The sequence below is a fragment of the Microtus pennsylvanicus genome, chromosome 1 (assembly GCF_037038515.1).
Source record: "Microtus pennsylvanicus isolate mMicPen1 chromosome 1, mMicPen1.hap1, whole genome shotgun sequence".
NCBI classification, from domain to species: Eukaryota; Metazoa; Chordata; class Mammalia; order Rodentia; family Cricetidae; genus Microtus; species Microtus pennsylvanicus.
In genome coordinates this window covers 17,653,145-17,671,089 of record NC_134579.1, presented here as the reverse complement: position 1 = coordinate 17,671,089, position 17,945 = coordinate 17,653,145, and the positions used below count along the sequence as shown (strand labels likewise).

General features: G+C 46.9%; 1 protein-coding gene across 2 annotated transcripts in view; it reads right to left on the bottom strand.

Moving 5' to 3' along the window:
- Cxadr (CXADR cell adhesion molecule) overlaps window positions 1-9,705 on the bottom strand; it is a 55,628-nt gene extending 45,923 nt beyond the window's left edge. The window contains exon 1 of one of the 2 annotated variants that reach the window (XM_075957853.1): window positions 9,523-9,705. In XM_075957853.1, the coding sequence (XP_075813968.1) occupies window positions 9,523-9,565 (43 nt within the window). In that variant the 5' untranslated portion in view covers window positions 9,566-9,705. The remainder of the gene's footprint in view (window positions 1-9,522) is intronic. The other variant, XM_075957907.1, reaches the window with a different exon arrangement.
- Window positions 9,706-17,945: the final 8,240 nt, after the last annotated feature.

Here is a 17,945-nt window from a genome sequence, read left to right as displayed (position 1 = left end):
TTTGGCTCACTGCTTCTGGAGTCAAAGCCTCTATTTGTTCTTTAAGAAACCTGGAAAGCTTCCGGGAAAGCAGACCAGTGGCTTCAGAAGGTCCAGCAGTATCCACGAGTCTCCTTCCTTCTTTCAGTCTAAACATCTTTCATGTCACGGAAATGGACTTGTTTCCAAAGACATCTGTATTTCCTCAGTATGAATGTGTTAGTTCATTTAACTGTGCCAGGCCCTTTTCTCAAATACTAAAGAACAAACACCGGTAATACCAGACCGCCGTGGTTTTCCTTCTTTCCCTCCTGCAAGAGCAGGAAGCAGTCTTCTCCATGCACCCTGTCGATTACAATCAACGGTAAACACTGCTGACTCCAGGTGAGATGGTTAAGGACAAAGCTCTGAACTGGCCAACCCCTTAGTCCGAATCAAGATGGGTGAGACAAGGAAAGGAGAAAGGTTCTAGAGCATCGGAGACACAATGTTACCTCCTTGGCCTCATCAATAGTTTACCTTCTCCACCTTCATCATCCCTGTTATTACTACTAATAGAACCTGTTTAACTACTTTGTCCTGCATTAGCCAGGAGTCAGAAATGGGCTGGGAAAAGTAAATCTGCAGAAAAGTAAGAGCAGCTGGTTCCAGTTTTCAGAAGGAATCCTATCACCATGCCAAGGGGGTCACCTACACTCCTCCCATTCCTCCATCTATACCTTCAGCCCAACTTAGAAATTCAGTTGAAAACAAAGGAGAGTTGAAAAACTTGTTTTTTTATTGTCTAGTGTCTAGGAGATGATCTAACCCCAGAGCCACTATGAAAGATTTCTGTAATCCCATCATTTTGGAGAGATGAGGCCTAAAAAGACACTATGAATAAGGAAAAAGAAAACATCTTTTATACGTGTGTGTGTGTGTGTGTGTGTGTGTGTGTGTGTGTGTGTGTGTGTAGGGCAAAGGAAAGTCTCAGGTATCATACATCACACACCATCCACTTTGACTTTTTGGAGACAGTCTCTTGGCCTGGGAGCTCATAGTCATGCTTGACCAGTCAAGGAGCTGCAGACACCCCTGTCCTTGCCTCCTCGGTGCCTACGTCTGGCTTTTTATGAGTTCTGGGGACTGAACTCAGGTCTTCATGCTTGCATGCCATGCACTTTTACTGACTGTGCTCTCTCTCCAGCTTCAACAAGAAAACCAAAATATGAAAATCAATCTAACAATAATTTTAGAGCACTGGTCCTCAACCTTCCTCACACTGTGACCCTTCAGTTCCTCATGATGTGCTGACCCCCAACCAGAAAATTATTTTCATTGCTACTTCATAACTGTAGTTTTGCTACTGCTATGTACAGTAATGTAATATCTGATATGCAGGCTATCTGATACACAAACCCAATGGGTTGAGACCCACAGGTTGAGACCTGCTGCTTAAGACTATTGGGTTTCTTTTCCTAAGGAGCATAAGTTAGGTGAAAGCCAGGAAGCCAAGGTTCTAAGGTCATTCCGGTTAGCTGCTACTTGCTTCCTGGTTTACTCCAATAATTATTTCAGAGTTCACATCCACGACTTGTTGACCACTGAGCAGACACAGTCAAAATCCCCAGCTTAAATATTTCCTTTATTTTCTCACAAAAGGATCCGTTTTCACCCGCTGATGTCTCGTGTGTAGACTGGGGAAGTGTGGCAACCAGGGGACGGAAAGAACAGACTGGAAACAGAACACTCGAGCTTGGGCTGGAGTGGAAACGGGCTGCCCATTCCTGAGCAACCAGGCAAAGCTACCCAGAGCTGCCCAGGTGGGAAGACACCGCCAGGCCTTGCTCACCTCTTCAGTCAACCCCCTCTGACCTTCAAACGCTCTTGCCATTCAAGGTCATTCCCAAGTGCCTTGAGGACCTTTCAGCACGCACCCAAGAAGTGTAAGCTGGAGAGGGCAAATACAGTCTTTATCTCAAGAAAGCATCAGGCTGGTGAGAAACCCAGTCATAATAAGGTGTGTCTGGTGTTAAAGGGACAGGCCTAGAACACAGGAGGAAGTACACCTGAGCAAGGCCTGCTGTGAAGATGCTATGATATTATGACCCAAGCAGCTCGGGGCTGGAGGGACACACATCTTAGAACAGGATGAGAATGGATGAGAGAGTAGAGTCAAATGCCACACTTCTGCCTGAGATAATGTCAGAAGGAACAGGCTCAGTGAAGTGTGAAGTCTAAGTGGAGAGAGGGGGTGGCATGACGGGATGGGCGAAGGCGTGAGAAACTAGAAATAGACCAGTGGCTGCGAGCAATGGAATGGTAACCAAAGCCAGGAAACCTGGGAAATCTGTGCTTACAGTACAAGTGGGAAACTGAGCACAGCACATCAAGACTAGCAAGACAGGACAGAGATTGATTAGCAGGGAGGAAAATAAGCACGAGCCCAGGAGGGGAGAGACTGTTTAACAGGGTTTGGTTTCTTATTTTTAATTTTCTGTGTATGACTGTTTTGCCTGTGTAGGCATCACGAGTACGCAGTGCCCACAGAGGCTGAAAAAGGGTATTAGATCCCCAGAAACTAGAGTTACAGATGATTTTGAGCCACCATGTAAGTGCTGGAAATTGAATCTGGGTCCCCTAGAAGAGCAGCCACTGCTCTTAACTACTGAGCCATCTCTCCAGCCCCAACAAAGCTATTTCTGCCACAAGGTTGAAGAGGCAAGGCGTGACGCAGCCACAGCGGTAACTTCGGTGTGGACAACCACCGCAGCTTCACAGAAGCATGGGAAGGAAGGACGTGACATGAAAAGGGAGAACTGAGTCAGCAAATGCAGGCAGCTGCTTCACAAAGTCTGGCTAAGACAGGAAAGGACGGCAGTGATGACGGTTCTGGAAATACGGGGTTGAAAGCACACATAGGAGTAAGTTCAGCACTGATGAGATCCAGAAGTAAGAGATGAGATAGCAGAGTGTCATCCCTGAGCATCCAAAGGGCTCGGGAGTTCATCTGCAGGAGAAACAATATTCAAATAACGAGGATTTTGAGATTTTTGATCTGAAATGAGAAAAAGAAAGATCTGGCCAGGAGGTGGTGGCGCACGCCTTTAATCCCAGCACTCGGGAGGCAGAGGCGGGCGGATCTCTGTGAGTTCGAGGCCAGCCTAGTCTACAGAGCGAGTTCCAGGACAGGCTCCAAAAGCTACAGAGAAACCCTGTCTCAAAAAACAAAAACAAAAGAAAAAGAAAAAGCAAAAACTGCTGGCTTCTTGTTTTGTAATTAGGGCTAAAAAGGCAACATGCAAAGTCCAGTTTCTAGTCCCCACTAACTGGACACCCACGCAACCTATTAAAATACAGCTTTTGTATCACCAATACAGAAACTGTACTTGTGGAATCCATTGACCCCAATTTCACAACCACTTGCTGGCAGTAGGACCAGCCTCATTTCTCCATCGGTCTCTAGAGCAACTGCACCATCCAGCTCTCCAGCAGCCCTTATCACGCCTTGATGCTTCCATGATCTCACCCTGTGCATGCGCTGCGGATGGGTGATGTTTCTGCCACCTCCTATGTCATCTTTGTATTCGTAGTTGGCATTTCTCAGCAGTGATCCTCAATTCAGGATTGCTGAGCACTGCCTCTCCTGGGATTAAATTTTAAAAGATCTCCCTACTGGTTTCTTGGGGGATTTGTTTTGTTTTGTTTTTTTACTTCCCATCCTAAGATCCTAGTCAAGGGCTGGAGAGACGGCTTCGCAGGTAAGAGCACTGGCTTCTTGTGGAGTACCTGGGTTCTGTTCTATGCTACATAGTTCCAAAAAACCTGGAACCCTCTTTTGGCCACTCCAGACATAAGGTATGGAGTAAGTACACATACATAATTTACATAAAATACTTATACACATAAAGTAAAAACAATGAAGTCTTTTTAAAAAAAACAAACAAATGGTGGTCCACACCTTTAATCCCAGTGCTTGGGAAGCAGAGGCAGGTGGATCTCTGAGTTCAAGGCCAGTGTGGGCTACAAAGCAAGTTCCAATGCAGCCAAGGTTCTTACAGAGTGATACTCTGTGTCAAACACACACACACCTCGTACTTTTCTTTATTCTGCCCATAGACCGTGATATCACCACAAAAATCAAGTCAGAAATTGCACTGCTTCTCTCCCAGTTCTCCTTTTGGTACAAAACACCAGAAGGCTTCACCATGTCTCCCAAAGAAACTTCCCAGACCCAAGGGGAAGACCAACATCGCTGCACAGCACGTCTACAGGGGCCATGCACGCGCAGATCAAGGCTGGAGTCCAGCTAGAGCTGGCAGTTCTACCTGCCTCCAGAGTGACTGCATTGTTACCATTTGAGAACTTTCACAACGCCACCAGCCAGCCTCTCAGGACCATGGGTGTGCAAGACTGACTTGACCAACCTATAATTTTCTGCCAAGCTCTCAAAACAGCCTTTACATCTCTGTCCACTAAACATGGTCAGCAGTGACATCACAGGGCACTTGTTAACACTTAAAAAAAAAAAAAAGACCTCGGTCCCCACCCTAGGCCATCTTATGACTCATGTACAATAAAGGTTTCAACAGTTTTTGTTAATATATTTTACATCCACTGAACTTCTCAACCCCCTGACACATCACATATCCTTCACTGCAAATCCCACACATCTTCGTTAATACGTTTTACAATTTGTATCATACGCGATTGTAGAGGCACCTAGCACAGAGCATGCAAGCCATAAATACTTGACTGAATAGACCCTTTCATCTTCTAATTAATGGAAAAGTTTACTTAGGGACTTGGAAAAATATAAAGTATGCAAGTGAAAACTTGACTGTCAGACAGTCCAATGGTAACTCAAGCAGGTGTGGCAGCTTAGGTCTACTATAATCCCAGCAGTTGGTGGGGCCGAGACAGAAACATTGTCATGAGTTCAAAGCCAGCCTGGGCTACATAGTACATTTCAGGCTAACCTGCCCTAGCAACGGAAAGAGACTTGAAAAGAATGAAAAAAAAAATCAAGATGAGAGCAGGCCCAGAAAAAGAAACAAGAGGTAGAAAAAGAGGGAAGAAAAGAAAAGGGAAATAGTTCAGAATCCAAAGTGAGTTGAGCTTGAAATTATCTTCATGGCGTGTCAAGCAGTTGTAGATATGAGGTCACTCAGGCTTAGGACAGAGCGTAAAAAGGGCTATGCCAAACCATGGAAAAGCTAACACAGAGAGCAGTAAGGGACAAGACAGCTGGTTGGAAAACCAAAACTAGGTGTCGGGGATTTCAAAAGAGAAGCTCATGGTAAACACATCACAGAGCTTAGAGCAGAACACTGGCATGGTGGTGTGGAGGCTCACGCCTAGAATCCCATAATTCCAGCTTTCAGGAAGTTCAGGCAAAAGGATGACTGCCCGGACAGCCTGGCTACAAAATAGTACAATGACCTAGTGAGAGAGCCAGAGATGCATGGGAGGAGGGAGCAGAGGCGGGAGGAGGGAGCAGAGGCGGGAGGAGGGAGCATGGAAGGGAGGAGCACACCAGTGTGCTCTGGAATGACTCTATCTAGCCACCTAATAGACAATTACCTCATACCTATTTTTTGTGGTAACAGTTAAAATCTACTCAGCAATTTTCAAGACTATGTTATTAACTAAGGTCAACACGTTCAAATACATCTCCTAAACGGACTCCTCCGATCCACTGAAAATAATGCATCCTTTGACCTCCACCTTCCCAACCCCTTCCTCAGTACATTGGTTCTGCACACACGAAGCATCTGGGGTGTCCTTCGGACTGTGGCATGGCCACCATCAAACGGCTAGCAGGTGACCGGCAATTGGGGTGTTTTAAGCTTTACTCCCTGGTAGACGGAGAGGCAGCAGCGCCCTGTTAGGGAACAAACTTTCTGAACTGCTGACACTAAGACCAAACCAGTCAAGTTTCCATCACAGACAGGAGCTCGTGAAGTCTCACCTGCAGCGTTGACCTTCGTAAGCGGTCCGTGCTCCAGTGCACGGCCCTGCACCCCTGCACACGTGGACCTGCTCCAGTGCACGGCTCCACATCCACACACATATGGACAGCACTGAATGGACTCACTGGACTGTAAAAGGACAGGAAGTTGGGAGGAGAACATGGCAGGGGGAAAGGGGGTCATTAGGGAAGAATCGAAGAGCAAATGGGAGGTTGGTAAGGTCAAAATGCATGATATACATGAATGAAACCCTCAAAGAATTAGCTGTTTTGGGTTTCAGTGGTTTGGTTTTTTTTTTTTTTTTTGATTGTTTTATTTTGTCTCTCCACACATCCTGGGTTGTCCTTGAACTCACAGAGATTTACTTGCCTCTGCCTCCAGATTGCTGGGATTAAAGGCGCGTGCCATTACACCCAGATGGTTTTTTAAAAGAAAAATTCTGATGCTGGCTAGGTTCAGGGTTCACATCTGTAATCTCACTACCTGGGAAGTAGAGGAAGAAGAACTGGGAGTTCAAAGCCCATCCTTGGTTAGAGGCCAGCCTGGGGTACATGAGACACTCTCTAAAAACAAAACTAGTTCGGTACATGGGGTATATTCAGCCATATTAGTTTCCAACAGTGTCCTAAGCCCAGAAAAATCTTAGGTTCCTCACAGTGACTCAGAAGCACTCAACCAAGGCCATGAAATTAAAAGGTTAGTCATAAAAGCCTTCAATATTTGACACATGGTCAAACCAACACCAGGTTCTTCATAAGTGAAGGGTGACCAGCGTTAGAACTGAGGATATCAATTAGAGGTAATCAAAGAGAAAAGTGGCTGCTTTAAAGGTATAATCTCTCGGTGACAGGAGGAGAATGAGCAGCAAAACCATGACTATGGCACATTCATGTACACAACTACTCCATGCCTCAGTTTCTCTACTCAGACAATAGAGATGGTTGTGATATGTACCCTCAAGGGTCACTTGAGGGATTAAAGGAATGTATATACAGGTCAGGTATGGGGGTGTGCTCCTGCAAATCCAACAAGTAGGAAGTAGTAGCTGAAGCAGGGCTGCTGCTAAATTTGCTGTCTACACAGTTGAGTTCCAGATAAGCCCTGGTGTTCCAGACAAGCCCTGAACCCTTAAAAAACACCACTAACCATTAGAAAAGTGGCAGTTACAGCTGGGAATGTGTGTAGCTCAGTCGGGAGAATGCTTGGAGCCCTGAGTTCCTAAGCCAAGCACTGGGAAAAGGCAGGAGGGTCAAGTGTTCAAGGTTATCCTCAGCATGCTTAATAACTGTTTAATCAAGGGTTTAATCTCACTACTACAGCTCCAGCTCCACTATTGCTCCTAATCAGATAACTTTGGACTACACAGACAGTAAATAGATAACTTTGGACTACACAGACAGTAAATAGACCTGTAGAGTCCCATCAGCGTCCAGGACATAACACAAAATTTGCAAAGACCAGGGCTGGGCTGGAGAGATGGCTCAGGGGTTCAGATCACTGATTGCTTGGTCTTCTAGAGGTCCTAGGTTCAATTCCCAGCATCCACATGGAAGCACCTGTCTTGACTCCCATTCCCTCACACAGACATACACACAGGCAAAACACTAATAAACATTCAATAAAAATAAATGATTTTTAAAAACTTGCAAAGGCAAGTCTACAGCATGGCAGTATGTCAATAAATAAAGCTTATTTTGCAAATATGACTCAATTGTGTTAGCAATGAACTAGACTTCTCACCATTACTACACCTAAGAGCCAATACTTAAACTCATAAATCAATTAGTTTCTGAGGTGTGTGGGATTTGAGTTTGGGTGAATGGTATGGGGGCGGGGGGACGACGACTGGGGAATTCCTGAATTCTAAAGCAGAAAAACTGGAGTGAGCTGGGCGGTGGTGGGGCACGCCTTAATCCCACCACTCGGGAGGCAGAGGCAGGCGGATCTCTGAGTTCAAAGCCAGCCTGGTCTACAAGAACTAGTTCCAGGACAGGTTTCAAAGCCTCTGAGAAACCCTGTCTCGAAAAAAAAAAGACAAAAAAAAGAAAAGGAAAGCTGGGGTGAAAACAGTTGTCCTTTAATATGTTCACCATACCCTAGCTCCCACTCTGTGAAATGAGCGGCTAAGTATATTACAATAGCCTTAATGGAAAGAGTGGCTATCAATGGGGTATTTCAGAAGAAAAAAAAAAAACCTCATTCCTTCATCAAAAAATAAATACAAAAAAGGTGTGTGTGGCGCGAGGGGGGGGGGGGGTATGGTCTCCTACACTTTCTGCTTTGGACGTGGTCTAAACAATATTTCCTCCCGGGAACACAACCTCACGTACTCAACTTGAGTTTGTTTTACAAAACAAAGGTGGGATACACTCAGTAGACTGGTTCAATGACCCTTCAGGTTTCCCAGAAGATTTACTTTCCAAACTTCAGCCAAAAACTAAAAGATCTGTATAAAAAGAGGGGAGGTGGAGCGATCGCCTCAGATTAGACCGGTTAATAGAATGTTGATCCCATGAGCAATGTTCACAGCTGCGGCATCCAACAATGGAATTAACATTTCAACAGGAAGCAGAGAGTCATCCCAACAAGACAGAGCCGCCACTGATCCAACCTCCTTCCCAACTCCAGGGACCCTCCCCCAAAATCATCTTTGGCGACTACACTGTGTGCGCGCGCGTGCCTTCTAGAGTTGTACCCGGGAATCCTTTTTAGGACTCATTTGGTTTTTAAATTCCGCCAAATGCTTAGTATAGTCAATGAGATCAACCAGTTAAAACACTCTTAGGAAAAGATAAATTTCTAAGTGTCAAAATGTGTGTGCGTCCTGGGATCCGGGCATTATTTAAATGTCCTTTTTCCTTCTCCCGGAAAGAGGTTCTGCCGCTGAAAGATATACTAGGCGATTGCTAACACCGCACAACTCACCACCTGAACGTCGTTTTTAAAAAAATGAATCAACTCACTACCAACCCTTGGTAACTCCTCCCCCAACACTGGCTCCCTAATACCCAGTCTAGGGGTGGCTCGGTCGAGCTAGCCTATTCTTGGAGACCCAAATCCACCCGGCTAGCGCAGCTTGGGTGCTCCTTTCCTAGAGGTAGCCAGGACGACTGACACCGAACGGCTCAGTCTTCTCTCAATAATGGCGTTTGTAATTCAGTCTCCCCGCCTGGACTACCCGATACCTAAACACTCGCAGCCGGGAGCTTGGAAATCGGGGAATGCTGGCGAACACAACACCCAGGCAGACGCGGGAAAGAGACAAGGGCAGATAAAGCTAAGCGGTCCCCCAGGGTAAGCTGCCCTGGAGGCGCGCCCCGCACGCCGCTCCATGAGCCCTGGCCACCGCTACGGTGCGATCCGGTCCCCGCTCCGCTGCCGCCCCACGCCCCCTGCGCGACTCCTGGTACAGATGCATTCTCTCGGCTGGTGCGCGTGGCCGGGCCATATCACCCTGGTGCATGGGTGCCCACCCGTCACCACCACAGCAGCGCCCCAAATTGAGCCGCCCCCTCCCCCCACGCCCCATTGTTCCCGGGAGGCCGCGGGCTGCGAGCGCAAGGAATTGGGGACAGAAGGATGCCCCACTCACCCGCAACCCCGTACAGGAGCACGAAGCACAGTAGGAGCGCCATGGTGGCTGCCCGGTCGCAGCTTGAAGGTAAACGCTCTTAGCTGGGGAACCTTGGTTTTCCAAAGCCTGGTACACTCCCGACTAGCTCCCAGCAAAGGCAGCAACGAAGGCACCTCTGCGCCCCGCCCCAGCTCGGCAGGTGAACGCGTCACTTCCGGCAGCAGTCCGGAGCCCCTTGGCAAGAACCCACAGTGTTGGCGCCCTGGCGTTGTCATGGAAACTAGGCGCAGCGGGCGTCCCCCTCCAGGGAATCGTCCAGCTTCAGCAGTCTTGCGCCCTGCACCTGCTTGCACTGGGAGCCACCTCCAGCTCCCCCAAGCCTTCTTCCCTCGCTGCTTTGTCAACTAGGAACCAGCCTGCCAGTCTCTCCGCTGAAACTACCGTCTGTCACGCCCTCCCCCGGGGACCGCTCCAGGCCAGAATTGTTCGCTTTCCCTAGACCCTGAGCTAGGCTCCTACACTCCACCCGACCACAGCTGCGGGACTTTGTGGGCTTGGGTGCTGGCCTCCTGCCACCCGTGTGCCCTTGGGCGATCCGACAGCTCCGCGAATCTGTCGCCTTCTTTTTGAATGGATAGGTTCCTGTAGAAGACTAGGGAGAGGCTTTTCTTCCGCTCCTGTGTACACTCGAACCATAAAATGAGGCTCCAGGCTTAAGAAATATTTTGGGCTTTTCTCCTCCTCTCGTTTATGAGCTAACCAAGCCCCGAAATTAGCCCACAAGGACAAGAGAGCTTTAAACGTGGGGCTGGCAGGGAATAGCCTTAGGTAGGGTGAACGGGAGTGGCTCTTGGGGAATCCTGCCCTGTGGCTCTCCCAGGCTGTTGTCTTCAGGCCTTTCCTTGCTGCTTGTTCTTGGTTGCTCTTCCCAGATAATTTTTTTTTTTAACTGTAGAGATGTGGAATTTCTATCTGGAGATAGAAAATAGAAGCAACCAGTTCAATGGCTAGAGCTGGGGGTCTGGGTGAACAAGTTATTTTCTAGAGAGGACAAAATCATGTATGGAAAAAAATGCTTGGCACCCCACAGAGCACATAAAAGCGCTCAACAAGTAGCAACTAATAAAGAAATATTGGAAATGGCTTATTGTTTATTGAACCAGAAAGAAAAGCAGGCAGGTGTGAAGGTTTGAATAAGAATGGTCCCCATAAGCCGGGCGGTGGTGGCACACGCCTTTAATTCCAGCACTCGGGAGGCAGAGGCAGGCAGATCTCTGTGAGTTCGAGGCCAGCAGGTCTCCAGAGCTAATTCCAGGACAGGAACCAAAAGCTATGGAAAAACCATGTCTCAAAAATCCACAAAAAAAAAAAAAAAAGAATGGTCCCCATAGGCTCATTATATGTAAATGCTTAGTCATTAGGGAGTGGCAATATTTGAAAGGATTAGAAGGAACCGGAGCTGAAGCCTCTTAGAGAAGGCATGACCTTGTTGGAGGAAGTTTGTCACTGGGGGCTGGCTTTGAGGTTTCAAAAATCCCATCCCAGATATTCATATTCTCTCTTTCTCTCTCTCTCTCTCCCCTCCATCCCTCCCTCCTCATCCCTCTTTATCTCTCTCCCTCTTTTCCTATTCCCGTTTCCTCCTCTCTCCCTCTCCTTATAGATCAGAATGTAGTTCCCAGCTACTTCTGCATCACACCTTCCTGTGGCCATGCTTCCTGCTGTGACGATAATAAACTAAACCTCTGAAACTGTAGGCAAGGCCCCAATTAAATGCTTTTTTTTCTAAGAGTAACCTTGGCCATAGAACAATGATTAAGATAGAAACATCACCAGACTTCAGTCTAAAGAAGCAACTACAGGGGGGGAAAAGTATAGTCTAGGAGGAGGTGATGCACTACCCAACTAAACAGCACAAAGAGTTTACTAATTCATTCAAGCAGAAGTCTGGGGAATATATGTAGGAGTGGGTTTTTAAGGATGTGAGATAATGGTAAAAGGAGCGTAAAACTGGATCAGGCTGAGTTTATTGATATGGGTCCCTTGCATGGGGATTCTCGGTTTAATACAGAAGCTTGCACGGTTAACAAAGGTGTCAAAAGTCTGAACAGTTGGCTGAAGTGTTTGTCCAAAGCCGGCCTACTGAAAAGGAGTTGGAGATGCCTGGTACTCCTTGGCTGAGTGGTGAGAGGGGATTGTAAGGCTCAGGGAAACTACAATGCTAAAATGGGTAAACTGAGTAAAGCCTGATCCTCCGCAATGGGAAGGTTCAGAATATAGGCCTTTCAGTCATCCTGTAAGATGCAAAACTGTGAGAGAGACGCCAGCACATTTGGGTAGCTTTAGTGTTTCAAAAAAGAAGACCCACTTCTAATCAGGATCTTTGAAGAGGGAACATATGCCTATAATCTAAATCTTTTGAGGAAGATCTGAGCCATACCTTGTGCTGGAAGCCTAAATATAGGTAGGACACAGAAGAAAGAAACTTGTTCTCTCTGTGCCTGCTTACCCTCACTCTCACTGGCAAGTCCATTCCCTCACTGGCTTGATAGCCTACTTCTTAGGGATTCCAGCAAATACTGAAGACCAGTTGACACATCCAACCTCAAGAGTTGAGTAAAGACTGGATTTTTAAACCTTTTACTGGTAGTTATTGTTGGACTAGCTAGACCATAGCCTGTAAGTTATTCTTTTAATCTCCGTGTGTGTGTGTGTGTGTGTGTGTGTGTGTGTGTGTGTGTGTGTGTGTGTAAATTCATTCTATATATATCTAACAGGGAAAGCAAACTAGTTATCAGGAAGACCAAAATTATCCAATAGCAGTTCATTCCAGGGAATTTCAAGCCAACTCCCTGTTAAAAATATGTGGAGAGGAACTAGAAAAACGGCTCAGAGGTAAAGAGCACTCATTGTTCTTTCAGACATCCTGAGTTCAAATCCCAGCAACCACATGGTGACTCACAACCATGTGTAATGAGATTTGGTGTCCCCTTTGGCAGAACACTGTGTATATGATAAATAAATAAATCTAAAAAATTATGTGGATAACTTTTTAAAAACTTGGTACCAATGCCAAGGGATTGGTTTGCTCACCCCCATAATCCTAAATTCAAGAGGTTAGAGCAAGGAAGATTGCTGCAAATTTAAAGCTGACCTGGGACACCCAGTAAGCACCCCTTCAGACAGGGTTACTCAGAAATACCCTGTCTCAAAAAACAAAACAAACAACAATCATGCCCAAAGCTGTGGTGGTTTGAACAAAAATGACCCCCACAGGCTTATAGGGAGCAGTGCTTCTAGGAGATGTGGCCTTGTTGGAGTAGAAATTATGTCACTAGGGCATAGGCTTTCAGAAACTCAAGCCAGGCCACTTGGCTCCTTGTCTCTTCCTGCTGCCTGTGGATCCAGATGTAGAACTCTCAGCTACCTCACTAACACCATACTGGCCTGCCACCATGCTTTCCACTATGATCATAACCATATAGTTCATAAGCTATGAACTGTAAGGCCACCCCAATGAAATGTTTTCCATTAGAAGAGTTGCTAAGGTCATGGTGTCTCTTCACAGCAATAAAACCTTAACTAAGATAAAAGGCTACCACATTTCTTCTCATGGGAAGACTTTATCCGAAATTGAGTCTAGGCTCAGCTAACTATAGAAGGGTTTCTGGCAGATAGATAAAAGTCAGCATTCCTCAGAAATTTGTGAACTGACTTCCAGTCCATTAAAAGCAGTCATTACTCATGCCTCTGACAGAAGAGATATATGGCTTTCTAAGAGACATACCTGTGGTGACTATCAATATATCAAAGCCCATGCTGGCCTCCAGGCTCCTTCAGCCCCTATTCCCACTTACTTGTTATAATCTCAAAGCCCACTCCAGCCCTTCTCTCCTCCTCCTCTGCCCTAAACTCCCAGGCTGTTTCAGTTCCCAGGCTCACTCCTAGCTACTCATCCAGCTTATAACCCTCATGACTTTTCCACACCCCCACTGCCCTAGTCCTGACCTTGTCCAGTCTGCTTCTTCAATAAAAGATTCCCTCCTAATGGAGTGGCCACTTAGGTGGCTTCTTTAGCGCTCTCACTTAACAAAACACAGTAACAAAACAATAACAAAAACACAAAAAGGAGGGAGGGGAGAAGGTGACTTAGGTTGTACCCTCAGCAGCATAACTCGATGCCGTGTGAAAGACTGACTTTCGGGCTGTGCCTTGCCCATGATGATACCTTTTACAAAGCAGTTGATTCTATTATGAGTACAAATCCAGAGGCTGAAAAATCTTACGTCTTGTTTTTCCATGTAGACAACATCACTGTCTAACACTAAGAATGAGGCACAGACAGACAAATAACTTAGGCATGCAAGTCAAAGCTACCTGCAAAGTTCCCAGAGAAAAGCTGGCAACATTTGGGCATGACGGCTCATTAAATCATGAAGCAAAAACCTAAGCCCTAAGAACATAATAAACATGTAAGATCAACTAAATGTGCAATACTTTCGCTTGACACCGTAAAAACAAGGACAACAAATGAAGATGGTAACAATTTCACTGACCCGCCTGGATTTGTGCCAAGCAACTGACAAGCACATAACTCTTGGTCTCAGCTCACTATGGTCCTGCTGTTTAATGTGGCTGTGCTGGCTACTTTTATGTCAACTTGACACACTCTAGAGTCTTCGAAGAGGAGGGAGCCTCAGTTGAGAAAACACCTTCAGAAGATGGGCTGCAGACAAGCCTGGTACAGGTCTGCCTCTGCCTCTCTGCCTCTGCCTCTGCCTCTGCCTCTGCCTCTGCCTCTGCCTCTGCCTCTGCCTCTGCCTCTGCCTCTGCCTCTGCCTCTGCCTCTGCCTCTGCCTCTGCCTCTGCCTCTGCCTCTGCCTCTGCCTCTGCCTCTGCCTCTGCCTCTGCCTCTGCCTCCAGTAGTTCTTACTGAACTCTGGGCCTCTTTTACACTTTTGTAATTGTTATGTAATGGTGTGGTGTGGTGTGATTTGATGTGTGTGTACGTCTGTGTCTGCGTGTGTGTGAGTGTGTCTCTCGCTGTGTGTGTACGTCTGTGTCTGCGCGTGTGTGAGTGTGTCTCTCGCTGTGTGTGTATGTCTGTGTCTGCGTGTGTGAGTGTCTCTCGCTGTGTGTGTATGTCTGTGTCTGCGTGTGTGTGTGTCTCTCGCTGTGTGTGTATGTCTGTGTCTGCGTGTGTGTGAGTGTGTCTCTCGCTGTGTGTGTATGTCTGTCTGCGTGTGTGTGAGTGTGTCTCTCGCTAGGTGTGTATGTCTGTGTCTGCGTGTGTGTGAGTGTGTCTCTCGCTGTGTGAGTATGTCTGTGTCTGCGTGTGTGTGAGTGTGTCTCTCGCTGTGTGTGTATGTCTCTGTCTGCGTGTGTGAGTGTCTCTCGCTGTGTGTGTATGTCTGTGTCTGCGTGTGTGTGAGTGTGTCTCTCGCTGTGTGTGTATGTCTGTGTCTGCGCATGTGTGAGTGTGTCTCTCGCTGTGTGTGTGTGTCTGTGTCTGCGTGTGTGTGAGTGTGTCTCTCGCTGTGTGTGTATGTCTGTGTCTGCGCGTGTGTGAGTGTGTCTCTCGCTGTGTGTGTATGTCTGTGTCTGCATGTGTGTGAGTGTGTCTCTCGCTGTGTGTGTATGTCTGTGTCTGCGTGTGTGAGTGTCTCTCGCTGTGTGTGTATGTCTGTGTCTGCGTGTGTGTGTGTCTCTCGCTGTGTGTGTATGTCTGTGTCTGCGTGTGTGTGAGTGTGTCTCTCGCTGTGTGTGTATGTCTGTCTGCGTGTGTGTGAGTGTGTCTCTCGCTAGGTGTGTATGTCTGTGTCTGCGTGTGTGTGAGTGTGTCTCTCGCTGTGTGAGTATGTCTGTGTCTGCGTGTGTGTGAGTGTGTCTCTCGCTGTGTGTGTATGTCTCTGTCTGCGTGTGTGAGTGTCTCTCGCTGTGTGTGTATGTCTGTGTCTGCGTGTGTGTGAGTGTGTCTCTCGCTGTGTGTGTATGTCTGTGTCTGCGCATGTGTGAGTGTGTCTCTCGCTGTGTGTGTGTGTCTGTGTCTGCGTGTGTGTGAGTGTGTCTCTCGCTGTGTGTGTATGTCTGTGTCTGCGCGTGTGTGAGTGTGTCTCTCGCTGTGTGTGTATGTCTGTGTCTGCATGTGTGTGAGTGTGTCTCTCGCTGTGTGTGTATGTCTGTGTCTGCGTGTGTGAGTGTCTCTCGCTGTGTGTGTATGTCTGTGTCTGCGTGTGTGTGAGTGTGTCTCTCGCTGTGTGTGTATGTCTGTGTCTGCGCGTGTGTGAGTGTCTCTCGCTGTGTGTGTATGTCTGTGTCTGCGCGTGTGTGAGTGTGTCTCTCGCTGTGTGTGTATGTCTGTGTCTGCGTGTGTGTGAGTGTGTCTCTCGCTGTGTGTGTATGTCTGTGTCTGCGTGTGTGTGAGTGTGTCTCTCGCTGTGTGTGTATGTCTGTGTCTGCGCGTGTGTGAGTGTCTCTCGCTGTGTGTGTATGTCTGTGTCTGCGTGTGTGTCTCTCGCTGTGTGTGTATGTCTGTGTCTGCGCGTGTGTGAGTGTCTCTCGCTGTGTGTGTATGTCTGTGTCTGCGTGTGTGTGAGTGTGTCTCTCGCTGTGTGTGTATGTCTGTGTCTGCGCGTGTGTGAGTGTCTCTCGCTGTGTGTGTATGTCTGTGTCTGCGCGTGTGTGAGTGTGTCTCTCGCTGTGTGTGTATGTCTGTGTCTGCGTGTGTGTGAGTGTGTCTCTCGCTGTGTGTGTAGACCCATGTGTGCTCTCACAGTTAATGTTAGTAATTAACTTTGGATTAAAAGAACCTGTGGTTGCTAATGGCTAGCAAGGTAGCAAGGGAATTCAGTACTAAATTGCAGTCAACAAAACTGATGGAACTCGCGAACTTATTCAATAAAGTCTGAGGTTGCATAGATACAAAGGTAATTTATGTTCCAGATGTAGTGTATTCACAGGGAGAGAGGGAGGGAAAGAGAGAGGAGAGGAAGAGAGAGAGAGAGAGTTCTGTAACAGTGACTTCTGAGATTAAAACTTTTCATCCTGCAGGAATTTAAAGAGGGGAAACAACTGAGAACAGCTGAGGAAATCTCTAAAACTGACCAGAATAACTAAATCCCGCCCAGCCGGAGTATGCTTGAAGAGAAAGCTGAGCTACCAAAGGTCTTTCTGATGGGCCAAGCTGATGGAGGAGGGTCATCTTTCTATCTGCTGTTTCATTGGTTAAGTAATAAAGAAACTGCTTGGCCTCTGATAGGACAGAAAATTAGGTAGGAGGAGTAGACAGAACAGAATGCTGGGAGGAAGACGAAGTGAGCTCAGATGCCATGCTCCCCTCTCCCGGGCAGACGCGATGAAGCTCTCACCCAGGATGGACATAGGCTAGAATCTTCCTGGTAAGTGCACCTTGGAATGCTACTCACATTATTAGAAATGGACTAGTCCAGGTGCGAGAGTTAGCCGAGAAGAGGCTAGATATAATGGGCCAAGCAGTGTTTAAAAGAATACAATTTGTGTGTTGTTATTTCGAGGCATAAGCTAGCCAGGCAGCCAGGAGCCGGGCTGTGGGAAGAGGCCTGCAGCTCCTACTACACCAAGCTGCCAAGAAAGCTCAACCAAGCTTAGCTGCAGACTCTCAGAGGGGCAATGCTATACACTCTGAGGCTAGACCTGGCCTGCAAGAAGCAGAAACCAGCCCAAGCTGGTTTAAGAACACTCTCCAACCCATTGAGCAGCCTGCAGACTGAACAGTGTGCTCCTGGTTCCCAGCTTTGTAAATTGTCGCCCACTCTGGGGTAGGCCGTGGTGATGTGGTTGTCTTTGAGTCATTTCTGCTCCTGTAACCCCTCACCCATATTCCTACAAGTAACCCTAATAAAACACTTTGGTTTACCAAACTGCACTGTGGTGGCTTCTGTACTTTGAATTGTACTTGTCAATTCCCTATTTGGAGTGAGTAGATTTGTGGGTTCCATCTCCCCATGAAAAGTATTGTTGCTCCAAAATTGTGTCTCTCTCCAAAGCCAACATAATTCTTACTTAGCCTGATTTGAAAAGAATCCTAGTTACCTAAAAGGAGTCTAAGTGTAGAGATGGGACAGTGTGAATAACACCTACAGAACACCTATTAACTGAGGAAATAGGACTTCCACTATATAGTTGCAGATATGTAGTACTGGAATATAAAATTTTGACTCACCAACACCTTATATTTTATGAAATTAAGCCACTAAGAGTAATATTGAAGTCCTTTGGATCCATTTCATAGCTGTGGGAACCTTTCTTCATATTGACCTTTATGGTAGCTGTGTTGGCTAATTTTATGTTAAATTCATACAGGCTAGAGTCATCTGAAAGGAGGGAACTCCAACTGAGACAATGCCTTCATAAGACTGAGTTGTAGGTAAGTCTGTAGTGTTGGCAAATACCACTCATTCGTT